Source organism: Bubalus bubalis, chromosome 10, assembly GCF_019923935.1.
Source record: "Bubalus bubalis isolate 160015118507 breed Murrah chromosome 10, NDDB_SH_1, whole genome shotgun sequence".
NCBI classification, from domain to species: Eukaryota; Metazoa; Chordata; class Mammalia; order Artiodactyla; family Bovidae; genus Bubalus; species Bubalus bubalis.
In genome coordinates this window covers 70,718,166-70,740,771 of record NC_059166.1, presented here as the reverse complement: position 1 = coordinate 70,740,771, position 22,606 = coordinate 70,718,166, and the positions used below count along the sequence as shown (strand labels likewise).

General features: G+C 39.8%; 1 protein-coding gene across 1 annotated transcript in view; it reads left to right on the top strand.

Annotated features, from left to right (window-relative positions):
- ROS1 (ROS proto-oncogene 1, receptor tyrosine kinase) overlaps positions 1-19,307 on the top strand; it is a 114,907-nt gene extending 95,600 nt beyond the window's left edge. The window contains exons 36-40 of the mRNA XM_045161990.1: positions 298-395; positions 610-813; positions 2,220-2,354; positions 10,071-10,234; positions 15,883-19,307. Of these exons, the coding sequence (XP_045017925.1) occupies positions 298-395; positions 610-813; positions 2,220-2,354; positions 10,071-10,234; positions 15,883-16,193 (912 nt within the window). The 3' untranslated portion in view covers positions 16,194-19,307. The remainder of the gene's footprint in view (positions 1-297; positions 396-609; positions 814-2,219; positions 2,355-10,070; positions 10,235-15,882) is intronic.
- Positions 19,308-22,606: the final 3,299 nt, after the last annotated feature.

Genomic DNA, 22,606 nt, shown 5'->3' with positions numbered 1-22,606 from the left:
GCAGTCATATGAATGCGTGAATGCTAAGTCACTTCAGTAGTGTCCGAGTCTTTGCGATCCTATGGACCCCCCAGGCTCCTCTGTTCGTGGGATTCTCCAGGCAAGAATACTGGAGTGGGTTGCCATGACCTCTTCCAGGGGATCTTCCTGACCCAGGGATCAACCTATGTCTCTTAAACCTGTCTCCTGCTTTGGCAGGAGGGTTCTTTACCACTACTGCCACCTGGGAAGCCCAGCCATATTTATATATAGTGCAAACTGGAAAAGTGCCTATAATTTTTCTTTTGTTTCCTGCAGTTTCATGGTCCTTTACTCACCTTGGTTGACCTTGTGGACCTATGTGTAGAGATTTCAAAAGGCTGCGTCTACTTGGAGCAGATGCACTTCATTCATAGGTATAGTGACTTTCTGGATACTGGGTTCTTATGAATATTGACACATAATCACCTTAGTTTGGGTGAAACTTACAAGATAATTAACATTTTCATTCCTTCAAGATAGCAATACTTTCTATTAAAATCTCTCTTCTCTCCAGACCTACTAGTGTTGCTTGTCTGATCTCTGGAACTTCATTGTTATTATTATTATTAAATATAGCTTCTGCTCTAGGGATCTGGCAGCTCGGAATTGCCTTGTCTCCATGAAAGACTATACCAGTCCATCACGGATAGTGAAAATTGGGGACTTTGGACTTGCGAGGGACATCTATAAAAACGATTACTATAGGAAGAGAGGAGAAGGTCTGCTCCCTGTTCGGTGGATGGCTCCAGAAAGTTTGATGGATGGAATCTTCACTACTCAGTCTGATGTATGGTGAGCTCACAGGGCACAGGGAAACGTGGGCAGCACCATCAAATATCAGAGCCCGAAGGGACCTTAAAAGGTCTTCTTGTTTCGTATGTGAGAAAACACAAGACCATAGAGGTTGAGTGATTTTCCTCAAGCTAAAGTGACAGCTAGAGGGCAAGAAGGGGCTATTCCTGGGTCTCAGCAGTTTATACCAATTCTTTTTGATCCGTTAGCTTACTGGTGTGTGTTCAAGAGATCCATTTACTTCAGCTATCTTATTACTCTTCAAAAATGTAGAGGCTGTGACTAATAGGAATTGGCACCTATGAATTAATGTCCAAGTTTGTGTCCAAACGCCTACTATTTTGGGATGTTTAGTCATTAATTTATAAGCAGAATTTCAATCATAGATCTCAAAAAGATTAGGACATGAGGGAGGTTTGGACAGCTCTTTATTATTTGAATAGAACCCCTCATTTTTGCTTGCTGACTCCAAACTTTTGATTAGAGATGCTCAAAATGTAGAGATGTATCCAGTAACTTAAAAAGTGATTTTATTTATTTATTTATTTGGCTATGCTGGGTCTTTGTTAATGCTTGCATTTTTCTCTAGATATGGTGAGTGGGGGCTACTGGAACGGGGGCTGCTACCTAATTGTGGTGTGCGGGCTTCTCCTTGCGGTGGTTTCTCCTGTTGCGGAGCACAGGCTCTAGGGTGCTCGGGCTTCAGTAGTTGTGCTTGTGGGCTCAGTAGTTGTGGCTTCCGGACTCAAGGGTGTCACAGACTCAGTAGTTGTGGCACACAGGCTTAGTTACCCTGAGGCATGTGGAATCTTTCTGGACCAGGAATTAAACCCATGCAAATCCTTGCATTGCATGGGTTTGCATTGCAAATTAAACCCTTGCATTGGCAGACAGATTTTTCACCAGGGAAGCCCTCCAATAACTTTTAAGCTAGACTGGACCTCTGCAAAATCGGGGATAAGATAAAGCTGGCCCTTGGTTTGCCAGTTTTTATTCATGCCTTCCCTCTCCACTTTTGCTAGCACTCAAACTCAAGTAGATGAAACGCTTTCTTGCTCACCCCTAGTGTGTTTACATAATGAAGCTATGAAAGCCATAGGTAATGGAGGTCTGCAGTGCAGGTTCAGCCAGGGAGGAGGAGCAAAGTGTGTGTGTGTGGGGGGGGCGGTGTGTGCCCCTACTAAGCCTTCCTATCACCTTTGAAGTGTTGGTAGTAGGCAGTTGCTTGTTCTACTTTTTCTTGAGGTTGACTTGCTTTTAAGTCTCCCATTTGCCTTTTATGGGGCCAATAATGCCAATCACAAAGTAGACTCTTGATAGCCCCAGGAATAATTATGTTGGAAAAACTACTGTAAACATGATGTTTGTAATAAGTATAATTAAAGCAAACTGTTTAATATCCTTAGGTCTTTTGGAATTCTGATTTGGGAAATTTTAACTCTTGGTCATCAACCTTACCCAGCTCATTCCAACCTTGATGTTTTAAACTATGTGCAAACAGGAGGAAGACTGGAGCCACCAAGAAATTGTCCTGACGATCTGTAAGTTAATTATGTCCCCATAAGCGTCTCAGAAACAAAAACACATGTACATGCATTCTTATGCTTCATTGGTATGGTATTTTTAAATAAAAACTGGAGTTCATATATTTGTATATCCTATTTAAAATGTAAATTGATTGTGACATTTAACTCACTAAATATATGATGATTTCTTTTTATTTATATAGATATACACACACTTTACTTCAGAAGCAAAATCTAGAACAACAATATGTTTACTCTTGGTTAAGTGAATTTTAATAAGTAAACAAAAGTGCTTTGTGTGTTTGTGTGTGTATCACATACATACTTATTTTATTTTGGAACATCTGATTTGGCTAACATCTTAACCTACATATTTAAAGGTTCTCTTAAATAGGAGTATATTGTTTAAAAGCTGAATTGCTTTTGTTAATAAAGCTGATATTGGGATATACTACTACTAAAAATATATAACAACCTATATAGGTTGTTATCTATTTATGAACTTAACATAGAGTAAGTATTAGAGATTCTATCCAATTGGTCCTGGCAGCTCCTGAATTCTAATAGATTTGTGATCCTTGGAACAGTTGGTGATTTTAATCTAATTATAAAGGGAAAACAAACCAGGTTATTTTGCTGTGTACTAACTACCTTCTTGTGAACAACCTTTTAGCAGAAATAGGAAGTCTTGATACTTTTTCTAAAAGGTGTCTTACCCATGATGTTTCTGAAAGAACATAGAATCAACAAGTATAAACTCCTCTGTTGTATGTACTACACCATGCTACAGATTGCGTGGAATACAGAGGTGTTTCAGCCAGAGCCACAGCTCTTCAGCATCTCCAAATGTATTTTGAAAGGACAGACATGCACATGGAGCAGTTGGATAAGAAGCCAACATGTAATAAAGTGCTTAACTGTGCGGTACAGACAAGTGCAAAAGGAATTAGCAGTATGCGGATACACACCATGGCTGCACGGCCTTGACCATGCTGTGTTATTTAGAGGATTGTTCAGACTGGAGCCAAAAGATGATTAAGAACTGGGCACCTTGGTTGGATGTTCTGTGGGTGAATGTTTTTGTATTATTTAAATCTTCCAGCTCGAAGAAGATTGGAATCACTGTCTGTTTCTGATTTAGCTTTTATAGCCTCGGGGATATTTACAGAAGGATCAGTTATACACATATCTGAACGAGTTTGGTGGCAGTGCCTAAAAATATGACTCATGATCCTTTTGGGGCAGATGGAAAAACTTCTGTAAGTTAGGGGTAAGAAATTTATATAAAATTTTTAAAAAGTTAGTCTAGGGCTTGAGGGGGAAAAAAAAAACAAACGTAGCATTCCTAAGTATGAAATACATTTGTATCAAGTGGTTAGCAAACTAACCACTGTTTTGCACCTCTTATACATCTATTGAATACTCAGAAGATTTCCCCCAAATTTCAGTTGCACAAAACTTTCCTTGTGCTGTTAGAATTCTATTTGGCATATCTTCCCCTCTAGGGAGTAATGTATCTCATCATAATTATGCATTTCTTTTTTTGATAGGCACTCTAGGAATCACTGAATTATACATTTTGATTAATGTGTTCATTTATTCTGTTTGGGGAGGAAGAAGGTAGATAATTAATTGTCCTATTGTAAGGAAGAAAAATGCGGTTATGTTGAACTTTGCCCTCTCCAAAGGTATCCAGAAATTTAACTAGAAGGAGGAGGAAGAAGGAGTGCTAGAAAAGTTCTAGAAAAATATTCCTCATTACGAGTGAAAAAAGATAATGTTCCATATGATTTTATCTTGAGTAATTATTCATTTGGATATATTATTGCTCTAATTTTATGAAAGTATAGTTTCCTTGAAGCCAAAATTTCCATTGCTGATTTTGAAGTTCATTTGAACATCAGTAATTAAAAAGCAAACAATGCTCTACACCCTCCAAAGGCCGCCTGCTTCAGATCCCCAGGAAGGGTTAACGATCCATGGCCGACTAGGGAGACAAGCCCTGCTAAGGAAATGGAGCTCTCAGCGATGCCATTCATCTGGCCACGGCCTTAAGTTGTCATGATAAAGATTAACTACTCTCCTTAGAGTACAGAGGAAACTGATTTTTATTTGAAGCCTTTCTCTGAGATCACAGGCCCAGCTTAGAGGGTTGAAAGTCTGCGCTGAGCCGGTCTGCACCTTCTATTCACTGCTTAAATACTCAGCACCTGGATGCACTCTGGGTCAGGTGAGCCCATAGATGGCTACGCTGTGCTTAGCTATTAATGGAATGTGAAAGTTCAGAGCATTCCCGCCCTTCTTTCCATAGTCTGGGATGTACGGTGCAAAGCCCAGGCCTCAGCGTTCTCTTCAGCTTTTAGTTTGCACAACAACCTTAACACTCTCAGGAATAAATGGGATCAAAGGGCAATCTACATCAAGTGAGAGCTCTTTGGGGTTCTCGGCCACAGGTATCACAGGGGAAACTGAAATTACTGGAGAGTTTCTCCAATGCAGGAGGTCACAATAGAGAACATGGAGCCTCACCATCTTATTTTTACCCTTTAAGAATATGTATAAGTGTTAGTTGCTCTGTCATGTCTGATTCTTTGGGACCCCATGGACTGTAGCCTGCCAGGCTCCTCTGTCCATGGAATTCTCCAGGCAAGAATACTGGACTGGGTGGCCTTTTCCTTCTCCAGGGGATCTTCCTGACCCAGGGATCGAATCCGGGTCTCTTGCATTGCAGGCAGATTCTTTACCATCTGAACCACCAGGGAAGCCCAAGAATATGTATATCTGGATGTTAATTGCATCTTTCCAGGAGTGCATATAGTGAGTAAGGGAGTTTTTCAAATCTGAATTTTATATGATTCGCTTAAATGCCTATTAATTAACCTGCCCTTAATTCTGAAAGATGCCATGGAGTTTTCATCTGTTAAATTTCAATTGCTTTATGAATCCAAGAACTTAACTCATAAAAACTAATAATGAACATGGTTAATGAGTTTTGTGCTATTTTGGAAGAAATTGAAGCAAAGAGGAGTAAAAGGGTTGGTATGGTGAATGGAAGAATTTGAACTGCAACACTTAGCTAAATGAGATATTTCAAGTATCAGAGTATCTGTTCAGAGGTAGAACCATCCCAGGTAAATTTTAACAAAATTTAAGGACCTGTCACTTTATTTAGATTAATATGATTGAATATTTGTAACTATAACTTGGTAAAAGTATTTAATGCATGATACTGAATTGCGACAAGTAAGGAAAGACCCCTTTTTGTAAGGAAAGACCCCTATACCAAAGAAATAGTTGTTAATTTACAAGATGCAAGAAATGCATTTTGGGGGGTTTGATAATATTTAAAAGCCTAGTCATTTATTCCATTGCCATTTTAATATTGTTTAAGAGTACAAGTTGTGTGTGTGCTCAGTTGTGTCTGACTCTTTGCGACCCCATGGACTGTAACCTGCCCTGCTCCTTGGTCTATAGGATTTCCCAGGCAAGAATACTGGAGTGGGTTGCCATTTCCTTCTCCAGGGGATCTTCCCGACCCAGGGATCGAACCCACATCTCTTGTGTCTCCTCCATTGGCAGGCAGGTTCTTTACCACCGCACCACCTGGGAAGCCTGAACAAGTTGTACTCTTTACTTTTAAATGACTATTGCTTTATGGAGTGTGCCTCTTTTCTTAATCTAGGGCAATCCAGTACTCATTTGACCCTGGACAGTGGGAGAGAAAGGTTTTATATATTTATCAGGTCACTTGTTTTTGCCATTAGAGAGTTAAGAAGAATAATGTAAATTAAAGCCTCCATAGATGAAAAATTAGGAATATCTGCTTAAATAACTTACATAAATTAAACTTTTGCAGGAACGTAGGAGTGGGTGAGGTACAGAGTGGAGAAGGGGCAATTGTCTGGGTGCTTTCTCTCCTCTCTCCCTCCTTCCTTTTCCTCCTTCCTTCTCACTATATCATCTTCGTTAAGTGTCTTGAATACTTTGTAGAATGAAGTGTATTATAAATAAAGTAAAAACTTCATAATTGAAATATGACAAGTCTTGAGAGATTCAACGTATCCTTTGATAGTATCTCAGAATTACAACTTTGTTTTTAGAAGAGGTTAGGTTTCTTGTGGCAAGTTACACTTTACTTTCTCCTTTCACCTGTGTGCTGTTCGCTCAGTTGTGTCCAACCCTCTGTGGCCCCACAGACTGTAGCCCACCAGTCCATGGAATTTTCCAGGCTAGAATACTGGAGGGGGTTGTCATTTCCTACTCCACAGAACCTTCCTGACCCAGGAATCGAACCTGCATCTCTTGCGCCTCCTACATTGGCAGGTGGATTCTTTACTGGTAGCAGCAACTTAGAGGTCCGCCCTTAGGTTTGTCATTAAGATTCTATTTTAAAATTGGTTTAAGTTCCATGATCGGGGTATCAGTTACATGATATTATTTCAGAGTCGAATTGTCCTTCTTTGAGTTATTTGTTTCATTCCTGTTGCTAAATGCCAAAGATTATAAAGCAATATGTAAAGGATTAGGTTCTTAGTGATGATTCTAATCTATAAAAAATACAGCCATGCTCAGTACTCTATATCCAGAATGTAAATTGTAATATAAATGAAAAGTCATCAGATCAATACTGAAAAAGATCAATATTAGGTTTCTCTATAATACTCTGATATTAACACTGACATGAGGTGCTTGTCAAGAAATAAAAGAGATAGAAGTGGAATTTTTGTGCCACATACAGATATTACTATTCAATCAACACCTATGATGGTTTCTGGGTCATTGTCACCTAGAGATTGAATGTATTTTCACTCCATTGTCATTGCTTTAGTCCAAACTACCATCGTCTCTCACCTGCTGCTGCTGCTGCTGCTGCTAAGTCACTTCAGCCGTGTCTGACTCCGTGTGACCCCATAGACGGCAGCCCACCAGGCTCCCTCATCCCTGGGATTCTCCAGGCAAGAACACTGGAGTGGGTTGCCATTTCCTTCTCCAATGCATGAAAGTGAAAAGTGAAAGTAAAGTCACTCAGTCATGTCCGACTCTTCGTGACCCGATGGACTGCAGCCTACCAGGCTCCTCCATCCATGGGGTTTTCCACCTAGTCTTCTCTAATAACTTCCTTGCTTCCAACTTGCCCCTCTACAATCAATTCTCTCTATATATCAGCTAGAGTCATCCTTTAAAAATGTAAAGATCATGTTCCCTTAAAAATCTTTGACAGCTTCCATTGTGTTGCATAAAATCTAGCGCCTAGGCTGATCTTTGACTTTTGTGATCTCGCCTTCCTCTCTGGCCTCATCTCTTATACTCTCCCCCTCAGTGAGTGCTCTACAGCCATACTGGCTGTCCTTCACATTCTAAAATGTGCCAAGTTCTTTCCAAAGTTAGGAATTTACACATGCTTTTGCCTCTTCTAGTGTGTTCCCTGACTTTCATCCCCACCCAGTTCCCATGGCTAGCATCTTATTTTTCTACAGAGTTCATCAGCTTAAACGCCACCTCCACAGAAGTTCTTCTACAAGCAACTTACCGAAAATGTTCCATCTCTAATTAGCGTTCACATTTGTTTTCTCGCACAAAAGTCGGACATGACTGAAGCGACTTAGCAGCAGCAGCAGCAGCAGTACCATTTTTAGAACTTATAAGTTTTAATTGTATATTTATCTGTCGATATGGTAATACTAAAATTTTTAAACACTTCCCAGTTTATGTTTCTTTATTAGCCTTTCTCTCTCTGCCCCCAGTCAGCCTTCTAGCTCCAGAGAGTGAAAGAGGAGAGCGGGCACTTGACCTTTTTAGTGAGTCAGCAGACTTGGAAACGATGCTTAGAGCAGAGAGAGGCTTATGTAGAATCCTTTTGCTCCTTGTTAGTCTGCTAAATGGCAACTTTGAGCTACTAAACCTATAATTCTATATAATCTAACAAACAAGAAGAAGAGAAGCTCCACTCCTTCTAAGCCCTGGACAAGGGTAGGAAGAAGAAACCTTGACAAGATAAGAGGGTGAAGATGTTGGATATTTAGGTCCTGAAACCTCTGCAGGCTTCAGTTAGATGAGGTGACACCAAACACAGGGAGCAACTGCCTACTCCTCCCAGCCTGGCAGGATGGCAAGGAGATCCCTGAGCACGGGACCCCCTGCGTTGACAGGGACACTCAGCATCCTGAATAGGATGGACTCCATGTCCAGAAAGAGAACATGTAGCTTTTGCTTCCAAGCCTCCTTTGTTTCCCTGTGTAAAGTGAACATTTTGTTAAAAGCTTGAACTTTGGCTAGGGAGCATCCTGTAGGCAAGCAGCAGAAACAGGAAAGGGTTCCCTGAGCCTTGTCAGCAGATGTAGGATGTGATGCAGTCTCAGAGAGGCCTGCAGCTAGAGAGAGAAACGGGAGGACCAGTTCTGTGAGAAGGACCAAAAGAGCAGGTAAACAGATCATGGATTGCAGATAGCAGTCGATGCCTGCAGGAAGGACCAGACCAGTCGCTCCTTATGGAATTCCTCATCATTCCACTCTGAGACTAGAGAAGGCCTGGAGGGCACAGTGGGGCCCAAAGCATCCTTCACGGGGCCAGTACAGCTCATGCAAATCCTGACACCACCTTGGAGAGGAAGACAGAGAGAGTAGGAATGGCCTGAAGATAAGAGACAGCAAGTTATTAGCCATAAAAGACCAAGGATTACCCAAAAAGGGTGGTTTTCAGAACAGACTAGTTCATAACTGGCATTGTTCTAAATGAAGTTAATTTTCTTCTGCTGGGTGAGGCTTTGCGAATAAGTTACAAAGCTATCAAAAGAGCTACGTTTTCCCCCTGTTCCTGTGAGTTGTAGTGGGTAAATTTTGCCACCCTCTTATATGTGCTTTATATATCATATGAGGACAGGAGCCACACTGCCACATCACTTGCTCTTGATATCCTGCTCGTATATAATGTGTCCAACAGATCTTTGCTGAATGAATGAATGAACAGTCATTGAGAGTTCTGCACAGACATGTCTTAGACAGTCATTAAGGAAAAGATAATATTGAACAACCAGCTATTTATGGCCAGGGGAACTGAGCATCTTATTTAACCTGACAGTGAAGAACTGGATCTGATTTCTGCTTCTGGTTCTGCCACTAAATATCTGTGTGGCTTGGAGTACATCTTAGATTTTGTTTCAGATATCAGTGTATAAATGTAAAATTTAATCTCAGCTTCTTCAGTAATTTAGCTGTTGGTTTTCTTATTGGTTCGGTAAACATTTTCTAACCATATATTTATCTATCTATTTATTTGATTAATAACTGTTAAATGTTGGCCTTTCAGAAGGAAGATGTTTTCTAATAAAGGTAGTTATATTGTCAGCAACTGTTATCTTCCTGACCCATGGCTCAGCGGTTAAAGAATCCGCCTGCAGTACAGGAGACATGGGTTTGACTCCTGGGTCAGGAAGATCCCCTGGAGAAGGAAATGTATTCCTGCCTGGGAAATCCTACGGACAGAGGCACCTGGCGGGCCACAATCTGTGGGGTTGCAAAAGAGTCAGACTCGACTGAGCAACTAAACAACAACAACAAATTAAATAAATAAGAAACAAAAGCTTTTGTTCTGGTTCAGTTATATTAATTGTGAAAAACTGGCAATAATTCAAATTCTTTTCTGTCTGAAATGACCTTACCCAGGTTATCCGTAATGGCTACCTAATGATATCCAGTCACCATTTACTTTCATGTCTTTACTCATATATCCAGGTGGAATTTAATGACCCAGTGCTGGGCTCAAGAACCTGACCAAAGACCTACCTTCCATAAAATTCAAGAACAGCTTCAGTTATTCAGAAATTTTTCCTTAAATAGTATTTCTCAATGCAGAGGAGAAGCAAACCCCAGTGGAGTCATAAATGAAGGCTTTGAAGGTAAGTTTGATTCTTCTTCAGAATTTCTGGGTTTTCTCTCCAGTGTTAACTGAACAAGGTCAAAATGGGATGTACCTGGAAGATATCTTACAGTGCACAGGAGGAATAATACACTGGCTCCATCCTCATAATTAAGTATTTATTATCCTCCTCTTTGAAAGTAATTTTGGTTTGTTCATTACATTAAAAAAAAGAATAATGATATGGCCCCTGGATTTATAACCTAAGATAGTAAGAAAGAGAATTAACATGTTAGACTATATTTTCATGGGGCCTGTTCTCTTCATTCTCCACTTCTCATGCCAGTTTGGACCTCAGTGGCAGAGCTGAGTTAATTACAGTTGGTGGTGCATTATCATCATTGGTCTATGCAGGGTTTCTCTTTCATTTGTTTGTTTAGCCCCTTATTTCCATATTCCTCTTCTGTTCTAGTTCCTCTCTCTACCTGCCAGGTAGCCATTTAATGTGTCTCTGTTAATTTGTATGTTTTCTACAAAATGTGTATTGTATGCATGGATACGTTAGTGTTATACAGTGCTTCTTTTCTTCCGTTTTACATTAATACTGTGTTTTTAAAAGCCATCCATGTGTATATATCTAATCTAGTACTTCAAACTGCCTAGTTAGTTTGCTGTGATTATTGTAGTGGGTCATACCCTGATAAAGGCTAGTGTAATTCCACTTCAGTATTTTGGTATTAAAACACAATAGTCACTTAATTCATTTCCAAAGACAGATTTATAATACATTTGCCTAATTGGCTGCAGAAAAATAAATTTTAAAATGATCCTTTCCAGCTGTTCTTAAACTCCATCCCATAATTAAAAGTTCACAGGACTCTTTTCTTTTTTTTCAAATGCAAACATTCTTGCTGAGAAATAAACCTGGCAAGATGGACCATGACTCAGAATCCCTCAGAAATTAAGCCTCTTGGCTCAGCACTGATTGATTATTCAATGGCTGATCGTTGCCCTGGAGGCATCTCTCTACAGCGAGACCTTCACCTTGAGTGATGCACTTGACTAATAATAGCAGGGAAAAATAAGAAGCCCAGGATGATTATCTGCTTGTCTTGTTTGCGGTGTTTCTAACTACACATTTTGAGTAAATTTCCATCCATGACATGAATGCAGATTAGACTCTGATCGTGACACATCTTTAACATGAACAGCTAAGCGACAATTTGGAAAGAGATGTGCTTTGAGCATACATCCCGATCCTCCTCAGAATAAGCCAGTTTCACATTGGTGCTACCTGCTATCTCATCATGAGGCTGAGCTGATGATTCTCAGAGTGTCAGTGGTAGAAGACAGAAGACTGACTGACTTTTCTTGGTGGGCACTGAGAGAAGTCAGAATGGGAAGAGGAAGATTGTCATGGAAATTGAAAAGAGAGAGGCTCACAGTCAGGAATGGTCAAATGCTGCAGAGAAAAAGAGTTCTGTGGGGATATGAGGAATTTACTTGTGTTGTGTTGACTTGTGTTATATTTCAAAATTCAACTCTGCTCACAGAAGCCTTTCCTTCTAATATGTACAGACATTTGTAAAAAAAAAAAAAAAAATAGCAAAGGCTGCCATAATGGGTGTTAGAAGACCTGAGAGCTTAGCTTTACCTTAGGGTCTACCAGATGTCTCCATGAACCCTTACAGAAATCTTTTTTCCATGTACCATTACCTAGTTCATCTATGAAGCTGAGGTAAGTACCAAACTGCTCACGGTATCTATAAAGGACAACCCCCTTTTAATGAATGGCTTTTAATTTCAATATTATGTAACTTTATTTCTAGCACTTTTAAATATACCACTTGTGCTATTTAACTCATTAAATCCTTACAATAGCCCTATGAAGTAGGCATTATAATATTACCATTTTACAGATGAAAAGACTGAGGTTAGTAACTTGCCCATGGTCATCCTGCTGGATGGGGCTGGAGCAGGATTCTATTCTAGAGCCTTTGCTCTCAGCCTTCACAGAGTGGTAGCAAAGGCAAGGAAACTTTGTTATCTTTAGCATTCTGCATAGCTAGGGGTGGTGAAAGAATTTGCTACTTTTGGCCTGCTAGAAAAGATATAATAATCTTTCCTGGTTATATCTAATTTATTGAGGAGCCAAGTTGTTGACAGACTGAATTAAAATTCTAAAGGATATTTTAAAAAAAATAGAGAAGCAGACATAACTAGGCAGAATAAGGATACTGGAAGAGGTTAACAGGGAATATAATCAAGCTCTAATAATTTTTTAGAAACAAGTTTGTGCCATGACAGATATATGATTTTGGTAACAAGAGAAATTCACATTCTGAAATCTACAACAAATGTAAATTGTGACCATAAGGAATGGAAAGATATATGGGGATCACCAACATTTTTGATAATTGGCATGTGACTGAAAAAAAGTGACAGAGAAGCGAGAAGAAATAGAATGAAAAACAGAGTTTGAATATTTGCAAAGGATAGAAATCATAGAACAGTCACTTTAAGGCAAGCTTAAACTTAATTAACTTTTAAGTAAAAGAATGTGTTTAATAATAGTTTGCTGTTTTGCAGACTGGTGGATGTATTTAACAAAACAGTAAGAAGTCTTTGTTATTGTCAGAGATATATAAGAAGACAAGTAAAGCCACTGGGAGGACTTTTTTGAAAAAAAGAAAAAAAGGAGGGGGGCAATAGGATTAAGGGAGCAATAATACCATGCCTATGCTATGGTCCTACTGACCTAATGGGGTGGAGAGGGGATAGAGAGAAGATTAGTAACATATCTGGGCATCTAGTAAAAATATCCCAGTGACTTCATCCAAACATTTGTGTAAACATCACCTCATCAGTCCCAGAGAGTTCTACAGGAAACAAATCTAAATGCTTCTCTGCTGTTCTAAACATAGCCAGTCAGCCGGCATATGTCTCGTCTGTAAATACCCTGTCTTACTTGGAAGTCTTTATTTTAATATTTCCCTCTTAAACCAAGAGTTGCCAAGTGCATGCCGTCTTTGCTCAGGATCTCTGCTGTAAGGACCTGCAAGTTTTCTATTCAGTAGTTTTTAAATCAAAATAAACAAGCTGCCCCATCTCTCATAAATTCCTTATGCAATAAGAAGATGTACTCATTGCTGAAAGCTTGCCAGGGTCAAGTTACTAAATATTGTCCTAAGTACTATGAAGCGATGAAATAGTGAGCTAATGATTTTTCTTTGACATATTGCACCAGAATTTGTAAAAATAGAATTTATTTGACTTATGGAAAAGAATTTTTTTCCAATGTAGGCAAAAAAATTAAATCATGTTTCCCAATATGCTATTTAATGAGCCAAAGGTATGGCAATGCAGCGGCTGATAATGTGAGTACCTAGACCTATGTTATAAGCATATGTTTTTGTTGAAATTTTAAACTCCTTTAGCCTAATTTCTTTAAGCCCTTCAGGAATATCATCCTAATTTCCTCAATAATCTGGGCCACTGGGCAATTTAATCCTATTTCTTCCTATCATTTTTTGATATTTGTATTGCTATTTTCATGCATAGCAAGTTATTCTTATGCATTTCTCAGTGGCTATCAGTACATATTGACAATAATCATAACAGTTGGATTCTTCCATTGATATTCAGCACATAGGCACTAACCAAACTCAACATCTGATAAGCTTATTTTTATGGGGGAGATATTTTAGAAAAACTGACTATTCACATGGTTTGAAATATACTAGAATGGTGTTGGAATAATGAAGAGGAACATGGAATGATAACAAAGAGCCTGCAGCCTGGCCTCTGTGTTATTCAGCAGTGGGTGAGGGCCTGAAAAACTAAATAAACACCTACTAAGACAGGGCAAGAACAGTGATTCATATTTTTTGATAATAACATAAGCTTTGTAGTTCAGATTTGGAACTTGGTAATAGGTGTGTGCATGCGTGCTAAGTCCTCAGTCATGTCTGACTCTTTGGGATCTAATGGACTGTTAGCCTGCCAGGCTCCTCTGTCCATGGGGATTCTCCAGGCAAAAATACTGGAGTGGGTTGCCATGCCCTCCTCCAGAGGATCTTCCTGACTCAGGGATCAAAACCGTATCTCCTGTGTCTCCTGCATCGCAGGCAGATTCTTTACCCCTGAACCACTGGGGAAGCCCTGGTTAATAGGTAGATCCATTAGATTCCATCAGGGAATAAATAGGTGCAATGGTGCTTCCCTTCATCCTTTGAAATTGTTTAAATTTTTCCGATATTTCAATTTAAATGCATTCCAAATAAATCCAGCCTGGGGTATGCACAGAAGCTTGGCAACCAGACTGGTCTCACCCACACATTTGGACACTCTTGTGCTGGAAGTATCATTAGGAGAAAGGGAGGGACCTTCATCTATTGACTGAAATGGTTCTGATTTGTAAAATGTGATGCTGAGTGAAAGGACAGTTATATTTCTGACTGTAAACTTTTCATCCAGGCAGTAACACTCAGGGACTGGAAAACATGGATAAAAAACAAATAATTCCTTCAATATGTTTGTATGTTTATCTTGTAGAGTCCCTAGAATTTTGTGGAATGTTTCAGAAGCTCTGCTATTAGGTTTCAGTAGAATTCTTATACGTTTCTAAGTAAGAAGGTCAGCCTTTAAGTAGAGAAAGACAAAATAATATGAGCACAGTTGTGAAGAAGGTCAGATTCCCTCTGACTATCTGTTTTTCTGCAGGCACCCCCACCTCACACATGTGTGTCTGGAGTCAGTCCCTCTCAAGGACTCCTGTAGGGCACACTGCCCACCACCTCCTCTGCACACAGCACGGCAGCTCCTCTCTCTGCTTGGGGAGGTGAACGTGAGGACCGACTAGAGCCAGACAATTTGGGTTCAAATTCTAGTTGTGTGACCTTGGGCAAGCATTAAGCTCCTCTGTCCTCAATTTCCACATGTGTTGAAAGCAGATACTGCCAGTACTTACTTAATAGGGGAAGAATGAGTTAATATATGCATATAGCTTAGAATAGTGCCTGGTATGTAATTAGCACTCTATAAGTATTAATAACAGTTATTATGATTATATTTCATATCAGTGTTTATTGCCACCTGACATAGATTTAGTTGTCCACTACTTTATTGTCTGTACCCCCCCCATTAGAGTGTAAACCCCAACTAGCAACAAATGTGTTTCGTGCACAGCTATCTCATCAATACCTAGGACACGGCCGGGTATGCAGGATGCAGGCAATAAATATTAGCTTAATAAATGATTGAATTTCCTTGACCTAAAAAAGTACATCTTTAAAGGTAGATCTTTTAGCCAATGTGGCAAGATGAAAGGGTAAGCACTTTATACAAAAGGGCCATCCTAGGGCCACTTAATTCCTGTCACAAAGACCAGACCTGTGTCACCTGTTATGCAGTTACCTCTATATGCTCTTACTGCTTCGCGTATTCCTTTCTTACATAAGCACATGTAACCTTCCATCACATTTTATTACTTCTGCTCTCCTACTGGCCTGTAGTAGTTATCAAGGACAGGGAACATGTCTTTTATCTTTGTGTTCCCTCAGTGGTCATCATAAATGTTTACTGAACCAATAAGCAAGGCTGGTGTTTTTCTAATTTTCATAGAACCTGGATATTACAAATACAAGAAACCAAATACATGCTAGAATAATGTTTGTATTTTTTTCACAGATGAAGATGGTCATCCAATTTGTTTGAATTCAGATGACGTTACGTTGGTTGCTTTAATGGAAACCAAGAACCAAGAAGGGTTAAACTACATGGTACTTGCTACAGAATGCAGACAAGGTGAAACCAATTCTGAGGGTCCTCTAGGCTCTAAGGAATCTGAATCCTGTGGTCTGAGGAAAGAAGAGAAGGAACCACATGCAGACATAGCTATCTGCCAAGAAAAACAAGTGGCTTACTGCCTTCCTGGCAAGCCTGAAGGCCTGAACTATGCCTGCCTCACTCACAGTGGATATGGAGATGGGTTTGATTAATAGCTCTGTTTGGGACATGCAGGGTTGAGATAAACACTCCTCCCATTAAGTGGTCATGGAAAGAAAACCTAGTAGAGTGATAGATGTTGTGGTGTGGTGGTCTGTGACTCCAAATTAACACCAGAAGTTCCTGTATTCTAATTTTGGTTCTAAGAGCCATTTGGTTTAGGTTGAGACAATCTCCATACCAACAGTCTAACCTTGAGCAGAATTCTGTGGTGAACCTCTGAGCATTTGAAAAGCTTAGAAAGACTAATGAGTCTGGAAATGAAACTGTGATTCTTTGCCCCGAGGTCTCTTAGGCCACTTCCCACCCTTCAGTCTGGGCTCTAAGAGAAACATCTTAGTTAGAAAGAAAACACATATGTTCAAAGACCTGAAGGAGGAGAACAAGTGTGCTCAGGTGGCCAAGTGAACTACAGATTATCCCAAGCAGGACAAAGGAAATGACTAAATAACTCTACACATACAGAAGGAACCAGCACCCGAGACACGAGTCATTAAGAAAGCTATTAATACAATAAAATATTGTCCTTAATGACTACTATAAAATATTTTGTTTTTTGGAGTCTTGGAACAGCAGTTTCAATCATATTGCAAACAAGACCATGAAGATCTCTGTGTCCTAAAGTTTAGCATTCCATGCTTTGGATCATATACAAATGACTCTGTGATTTTTGTGCTATTAATATTATAGAAATTAGCTAATATAGAGATTTTTAATTTGCCATATCTATTTTCTACATAAAATACTTAAGATTACATTTACTATGAAATTATCCTTAAAATTAAATATAAATGACAATATAATGTTAATTCAAGCTATATGATTTTCAGCAACCATACAAAATAATAAGCACCTAAATGAGAACTATTAAAAAATTGCTTCAGGGAAACACTGATTTAAAGCCAGTCATTCTTTGCAGTTACCCATTTAAATCTGAAAGCCTCAAGCGTTCTAACAACAGATCTAATGAAAGTATTCGATGTGTTATTTAATTGCAGCATACAGAGTGCTCACAAGACACAAAGAACACTTTGATTATACTAATAACATTTGCTAAAAACTATTGTGGAAGCAGAACATGGATCTGTTTCCGCTTTGAATCATTTAGTTCATTTTTAAACGTATCCACTGCCTGGGAACTTGCAGAGATGACAGGCTGTATGGTTAGGTACACAGGGAGGTCGGTGTGTTTGTTCTGTGGTGAACAGCCCCCAAGTAAAGGTCCAGGATTTATGGCCACTCTATCACATCTAGTATCCACTGAACAAGGCAGAATATTTTCCCTCCGATCTTCAGACTTTTTAATGGGCATTGATCATTCTTTTTGTTGGCCTACCATATGACGCCCCTTCCCCTGTTGCGGAGTTCCTCTACCTTTATCTTCAGATGGGGAGCCGTGTTCTATTTGCTTCCCTAAGATCTCATGCAATATGAAGGCAGGCAGTGACCCTAGCCCCCACCTCTCAGACACACCCACCACAGGCTTCTAATTGAGAGAGAAGGAAGCAAAGAAACAGGGACCCCGGTGAGTCAAGCCTGGTCATGGTGGCAAGTGGAGTTAGTCTGGCTCCCAGAACGCAGCGTCCAGGGCTAGGGGAGCCCGGAGAGCAAGCCTGGAGCCTGGTGCCTCTGGCAACCGGGGCAGGCAGACTGGGGACTTGGTTCTGCTGTCTGCTTCTAGCAAAGGTTCCCGGCTCCATAGCCTCAGTTCGGTTCTCAAGCCCTCCCAATGATTCTGTGACTTATCTCCATATCCTTTTAATAAATGTTTTTCTTATAAGTCAGTCAGAGTAAGCTTCTGTTTTTTGTATCTATGACTTTTGCTCTGCCAAAATAATACAGAAACTTTATTTTGGAATGCACAAAGAAACGTATAGAAGAATTGGATTTTTGGTACAATACACTTGCATTACAATCTGGATAATAGAGAAATTTACAGAATATCTGAGGAGAACAGCCCATAAAGTGTCATGCTTTAGCTAGGATATAAATGCAAATTATTAGACTTTTAAAAGTAATTCATAATAAATTATATTGGTAGAAATATTTACTACAACATAAAATAGTGGCTGAAATCGCATAGGAAAATTTATTATAGATCAAAGTAATTGATAAAAATACAAATGGCTGATAATATTGAAAACTGTAAGTTTATTCTGGAAAAATTAGATTTCGTAATCAAGAGGGAAAAATTGGCTATGGCTAAAATCTGCAATGTGTTATTCACTAAATTAAAATGTGTTATTCACTAAAAAAAAAAAAAAATTGGGCTTCCCTGGTGGCTCAGACGGTAAAATGTCTGCCTGCAATGCGGGAGACCTGGGTTTGATTCCTGGGTTGGGAAGATGCCCTGGAGAAGGAAAGGGCAACCCACTCCAGCACTCTCACCTGGAAAATCCCATGGACGGAGGAGCATGATAGGCTACAGTCCATGGGGTCACAGAGTCGGACACGACTGAGCAACTTCACTTTCACTAAAAACTAACAGAAGAATAAAATCTCATTGACAAATTTTTTATCTGCAAAAATGACCTGGAAATATTAGACTTGAGAGAATTTATGGCTCCCAAAGGCAGAAGTTATCATTGGTATAAACAAAACAAAACAATACAAAGCCAATCAATAACTCTAACCTTAATTTTAAATTGTTCAAGGAAAAGAAACAGTCTGTAAGAAAAATATTTAGGTTGAAAATGAAAGACATTTTTTTAATGTTGCCAGTTGAACAAAGATTCACCTAGAGAAAATTAATATGTCGCTATAATTCTGCTTCAAATGCTTTATTCAGAATGTCCTGGAGAAAAGAACCTGTCCTTGATCTCAGATATCCTGTGTTGCTTATGCATCCTGGTTTTCCCTGGCCTATTGGAATGTTCTCACCTATTCTTCTCTACTTATCTAAATTCCAGACATCCTTTAGGGTCAGCTCATATTCCAACTTGTTGGAAAGGCTTGTCTCTAACTCCCTCCCCTCCTTCTTATCAGAATTATTGCTGCTCTTGTCTTTATGCCTTGTTAACTGGCAATTATGGTATTGTGGTATGGTATTTCTACCTTATTTCTATGTGTTTTATTAACTTGAATAAATTGCAAACTTTCCAAACTCAGGTGGTATCGTTTAACCCTTTGTATCTTTAATATAAAGTAAGTATTCATATTTAATGGGTGAATTGGCTTTCTCAGGACTTCCCTGGTGGCTCAGATGGTAAAGCATCTGCCTACAATGTGGGAGACCCAGGTTTAATCCCTGGGTCGGGAAGATCTCTTGGAGAAGGAAATGGTAACCCACTCTAGTACTCTTGCCTGGAAAATCCCATGGACCAAGAAGCCTGGTAGGCTACAGGCCATGGGGTCGCAAAGAGTCAGACACGACTAAGCGACTTCACTTTCACTTTTGGCTTTTACATCATCCTTTTCCAACACATTTCACAAGTTTTCACTTTTAGCTCATAAAAGAGATGCCAGAAGACTGGTATATTGCTGAGAGGAATACTTATGAGGACTCTTTTGATTCTGAGTTATCTGAGACCTAGATATATTACAGAAGTTTGTGGACTGCTTTGAGTTTCAGATCAGACTTAGATGAGCCTGAAATGCTGAAAGTCCTTGAAATGATGGTAAAGGATATTAAAGAAGACAAAAAGTTATTTTTCTCCCTCATTGTAAACTCAACTTTTATCCTCAGAATGGCCTTATGGATGCAAAATAAATGTTAAGTTGTCCTTTATTTCTCCTTGATTTTCTCTCTTTGGTAAAGAGGAGCCCATTCAGTTTTGCTTTTCACAGTTTATCAAGGCTCTGGGTTGCCCAAACTAGAAGACCTATTGCAATCCTTCTAGGCTTCTTCACAACCAGAAGAAACAAAGGGCCAACATATACAACCCAAATGCCATTGTATATAAGTCAGAATATTTCCTTTTAGGTTTCTTTTTCTCTTCCTCAATGTGAGCTTATTTTCATGGCTGGGTTAGTTTCTCTTTTTTTTTTCCCCACTTTTTTGCACATGCTGTCTCTCTTATCATTAAAAATTCCTTGTTTTTCTAATAACTGCATACAACCCCTTAGGATGGATACACTGTAGTTTAGTGTTCCCATGTAGATTCATTCATTCGTAAATATTTATTGAATGCTTATTGCACAGAAAGCATAGGTGCTAGGAATAGAACAATAAACAAAGCTAAGTCTCTGCCTTGATGGTGGCTACATTCTAGCATTCTAGATGGGGAGAAGACATAGTAAATAAAAAATAAAAGTATGTATGACAATACATTAAAAGGATGATACATCATGATCAAGTGGGCTTTATTCCAGGCTGCAAAGATGGTTTAAACATTCACAAATGAGTCAGTGTGATATACGGAATTAACAAAATGACAGATAAACATCATATCGTCATCTCAGTAGATGTAGAAAAAGCATTTGACAAAACTCAGCAATATGTGAACCGTGAACTTCCAGATGTTCAAGCTGGTTTTAGAACAGGCAGAGGAACCAGAGATCAAATTGCCAACATCCACTGGATCATGGAAAAAGCAGGAGAGTTCCAGAAAAACATCTATTTCTGCTTTATTGACTATGCCAAAGCCTTTGACTGTGTAGATCACAATAAACTGTGGAAAAATCTGAAAGAGATGGGAATACCAGACCACCTGATCTGCCTCTTGAGAAACCTATATTCAGGTCAGGGAGCAACAGTTAGAACTGGACATGGAACAACAGACTTGTTCCAAATAGGAAAAGGAGTACGTCAAGGCTGTATACTGTCACCCCGCTTATTTAACTTATATGCAGAGTACATCATGAGACACGCTGGGCTGGAAGAAGCATAAGCTGGAATCAAGATTGCCGGGAGAAATACCAATCACCTCAGATATGCAGATGACACCACCCTTATGGCAGAAAGTGAAGAGGAACTCAAAAGCCTCTTGATGAAAGTGAAAGAGGAGAGTGAAAAAGTTGGCTTAAAGCTCAACATTCAGAAAACGAAGATCATGGCATCTGGTCCCATCACTTCATGAGAAATAGATGGGGAAACAGTGGAAACAGTGGCAGACTTTATTTTTGGCGCTCCAAAATCACTGCAGATGGTGATTGCAGCCATGAAATTAAAAGACGCTTACTCCTTGGAAAGAAAGTTATAACCAACCTAGATAGCATATTGAAAAGCAGAGATATTACTTTGCCAACAAAGGTCCGTCTAGTCAAGGCTATGGTTTTTCCAGTGGTCATGTATGGATGTGAGAGTTGGACTGTGAAGAAAGCTGAGCGCCGAAGAATTGTTGCTTTTGAACTGTGGTGTTGGAGAAGACTCTTGAGACTCCCTTGGACTGCAAGGAGATCTATTCTAAAGGAGATCAGCCCTGGGTGTTCTTTGGAAGGAATGATGCTGAAGCTGAAACTCCAGTACTTTGGCTACCTCATGCGAAGAGTTGACTCATTGGAAAAGACTCTGATGCTGAGAGGTATTGGGGGCAGGAGGAAAAGGGGATGACAGAGGATGAGATGGCTGGATGGCATCACCGACTTGATGGATGTAAGTTTGAGTGAACTCCGGGAGTTGGTGATGGACAGGGGGGCCTGGAGTGCTGTGATTCATGGGGTCGCAAAGAGTCGGACACGACTGAGAGACTGAACTGAACTGAACTGAAGCATCCATTTATGATTAAAAACTCAGCAAAGTGGGCATAGAGGGAATGTACCTTAACATAATAAAGACAGTATATGACAAACTCAGTTAACATCATAATCAACAGTGAAAAGCTGAAACTTTTTCCTCTAAGGTCAGAAACAAGACAGGGATGACCACTCTCATTACTTTTATCCAGAATAGTACTGGAGTCCTGCTGCTGCTGCTGCTGCTGCTAAGTTGCTTCAGTCGTGTCCGGCTCTGTGCAACCCCATAGATGGAAGCCCACCAGGCTCCCCCGTCCCTGGGATTCTCCAAGCAAGAACACTGGAGTGGGTTGCCATTCCTTCCCCAATGATGAAAGTGAAAAGTGAAAGTGAAGTCGCTCAGTCGTGCCCGACTCTTAACGATCCCATGGACTGCAGCCCACCAGGCTCCTCCGTCCATGGGATTTTCCAGGTGCCTCTGTCCATGGAAATCTCCAGGCAAGAATGCTGGAGTAGGGAGTGGGTAGCCTTTCCCTTCTCCAGGGGATTTCCCGACCCAGGGATCAAACCTGGGTCGCCTGCATTGCAGGCAGATTCTTTACTGTCTGAGCCACCAGGGAAGCCTATGTTTGGGGTATTAGCCCTTTATCACATTTATAATTCCAATTATTTTCTCACATCCAGTAGATTGCTTTTTAATTTTGTTGATTTTTTTCATAAAACTTAACAGCAAGTAAAAAGAAAGGATGGAGAGGAGAGTGCTAGTGGGGGTTAGACCATGCAGGCCACTGTA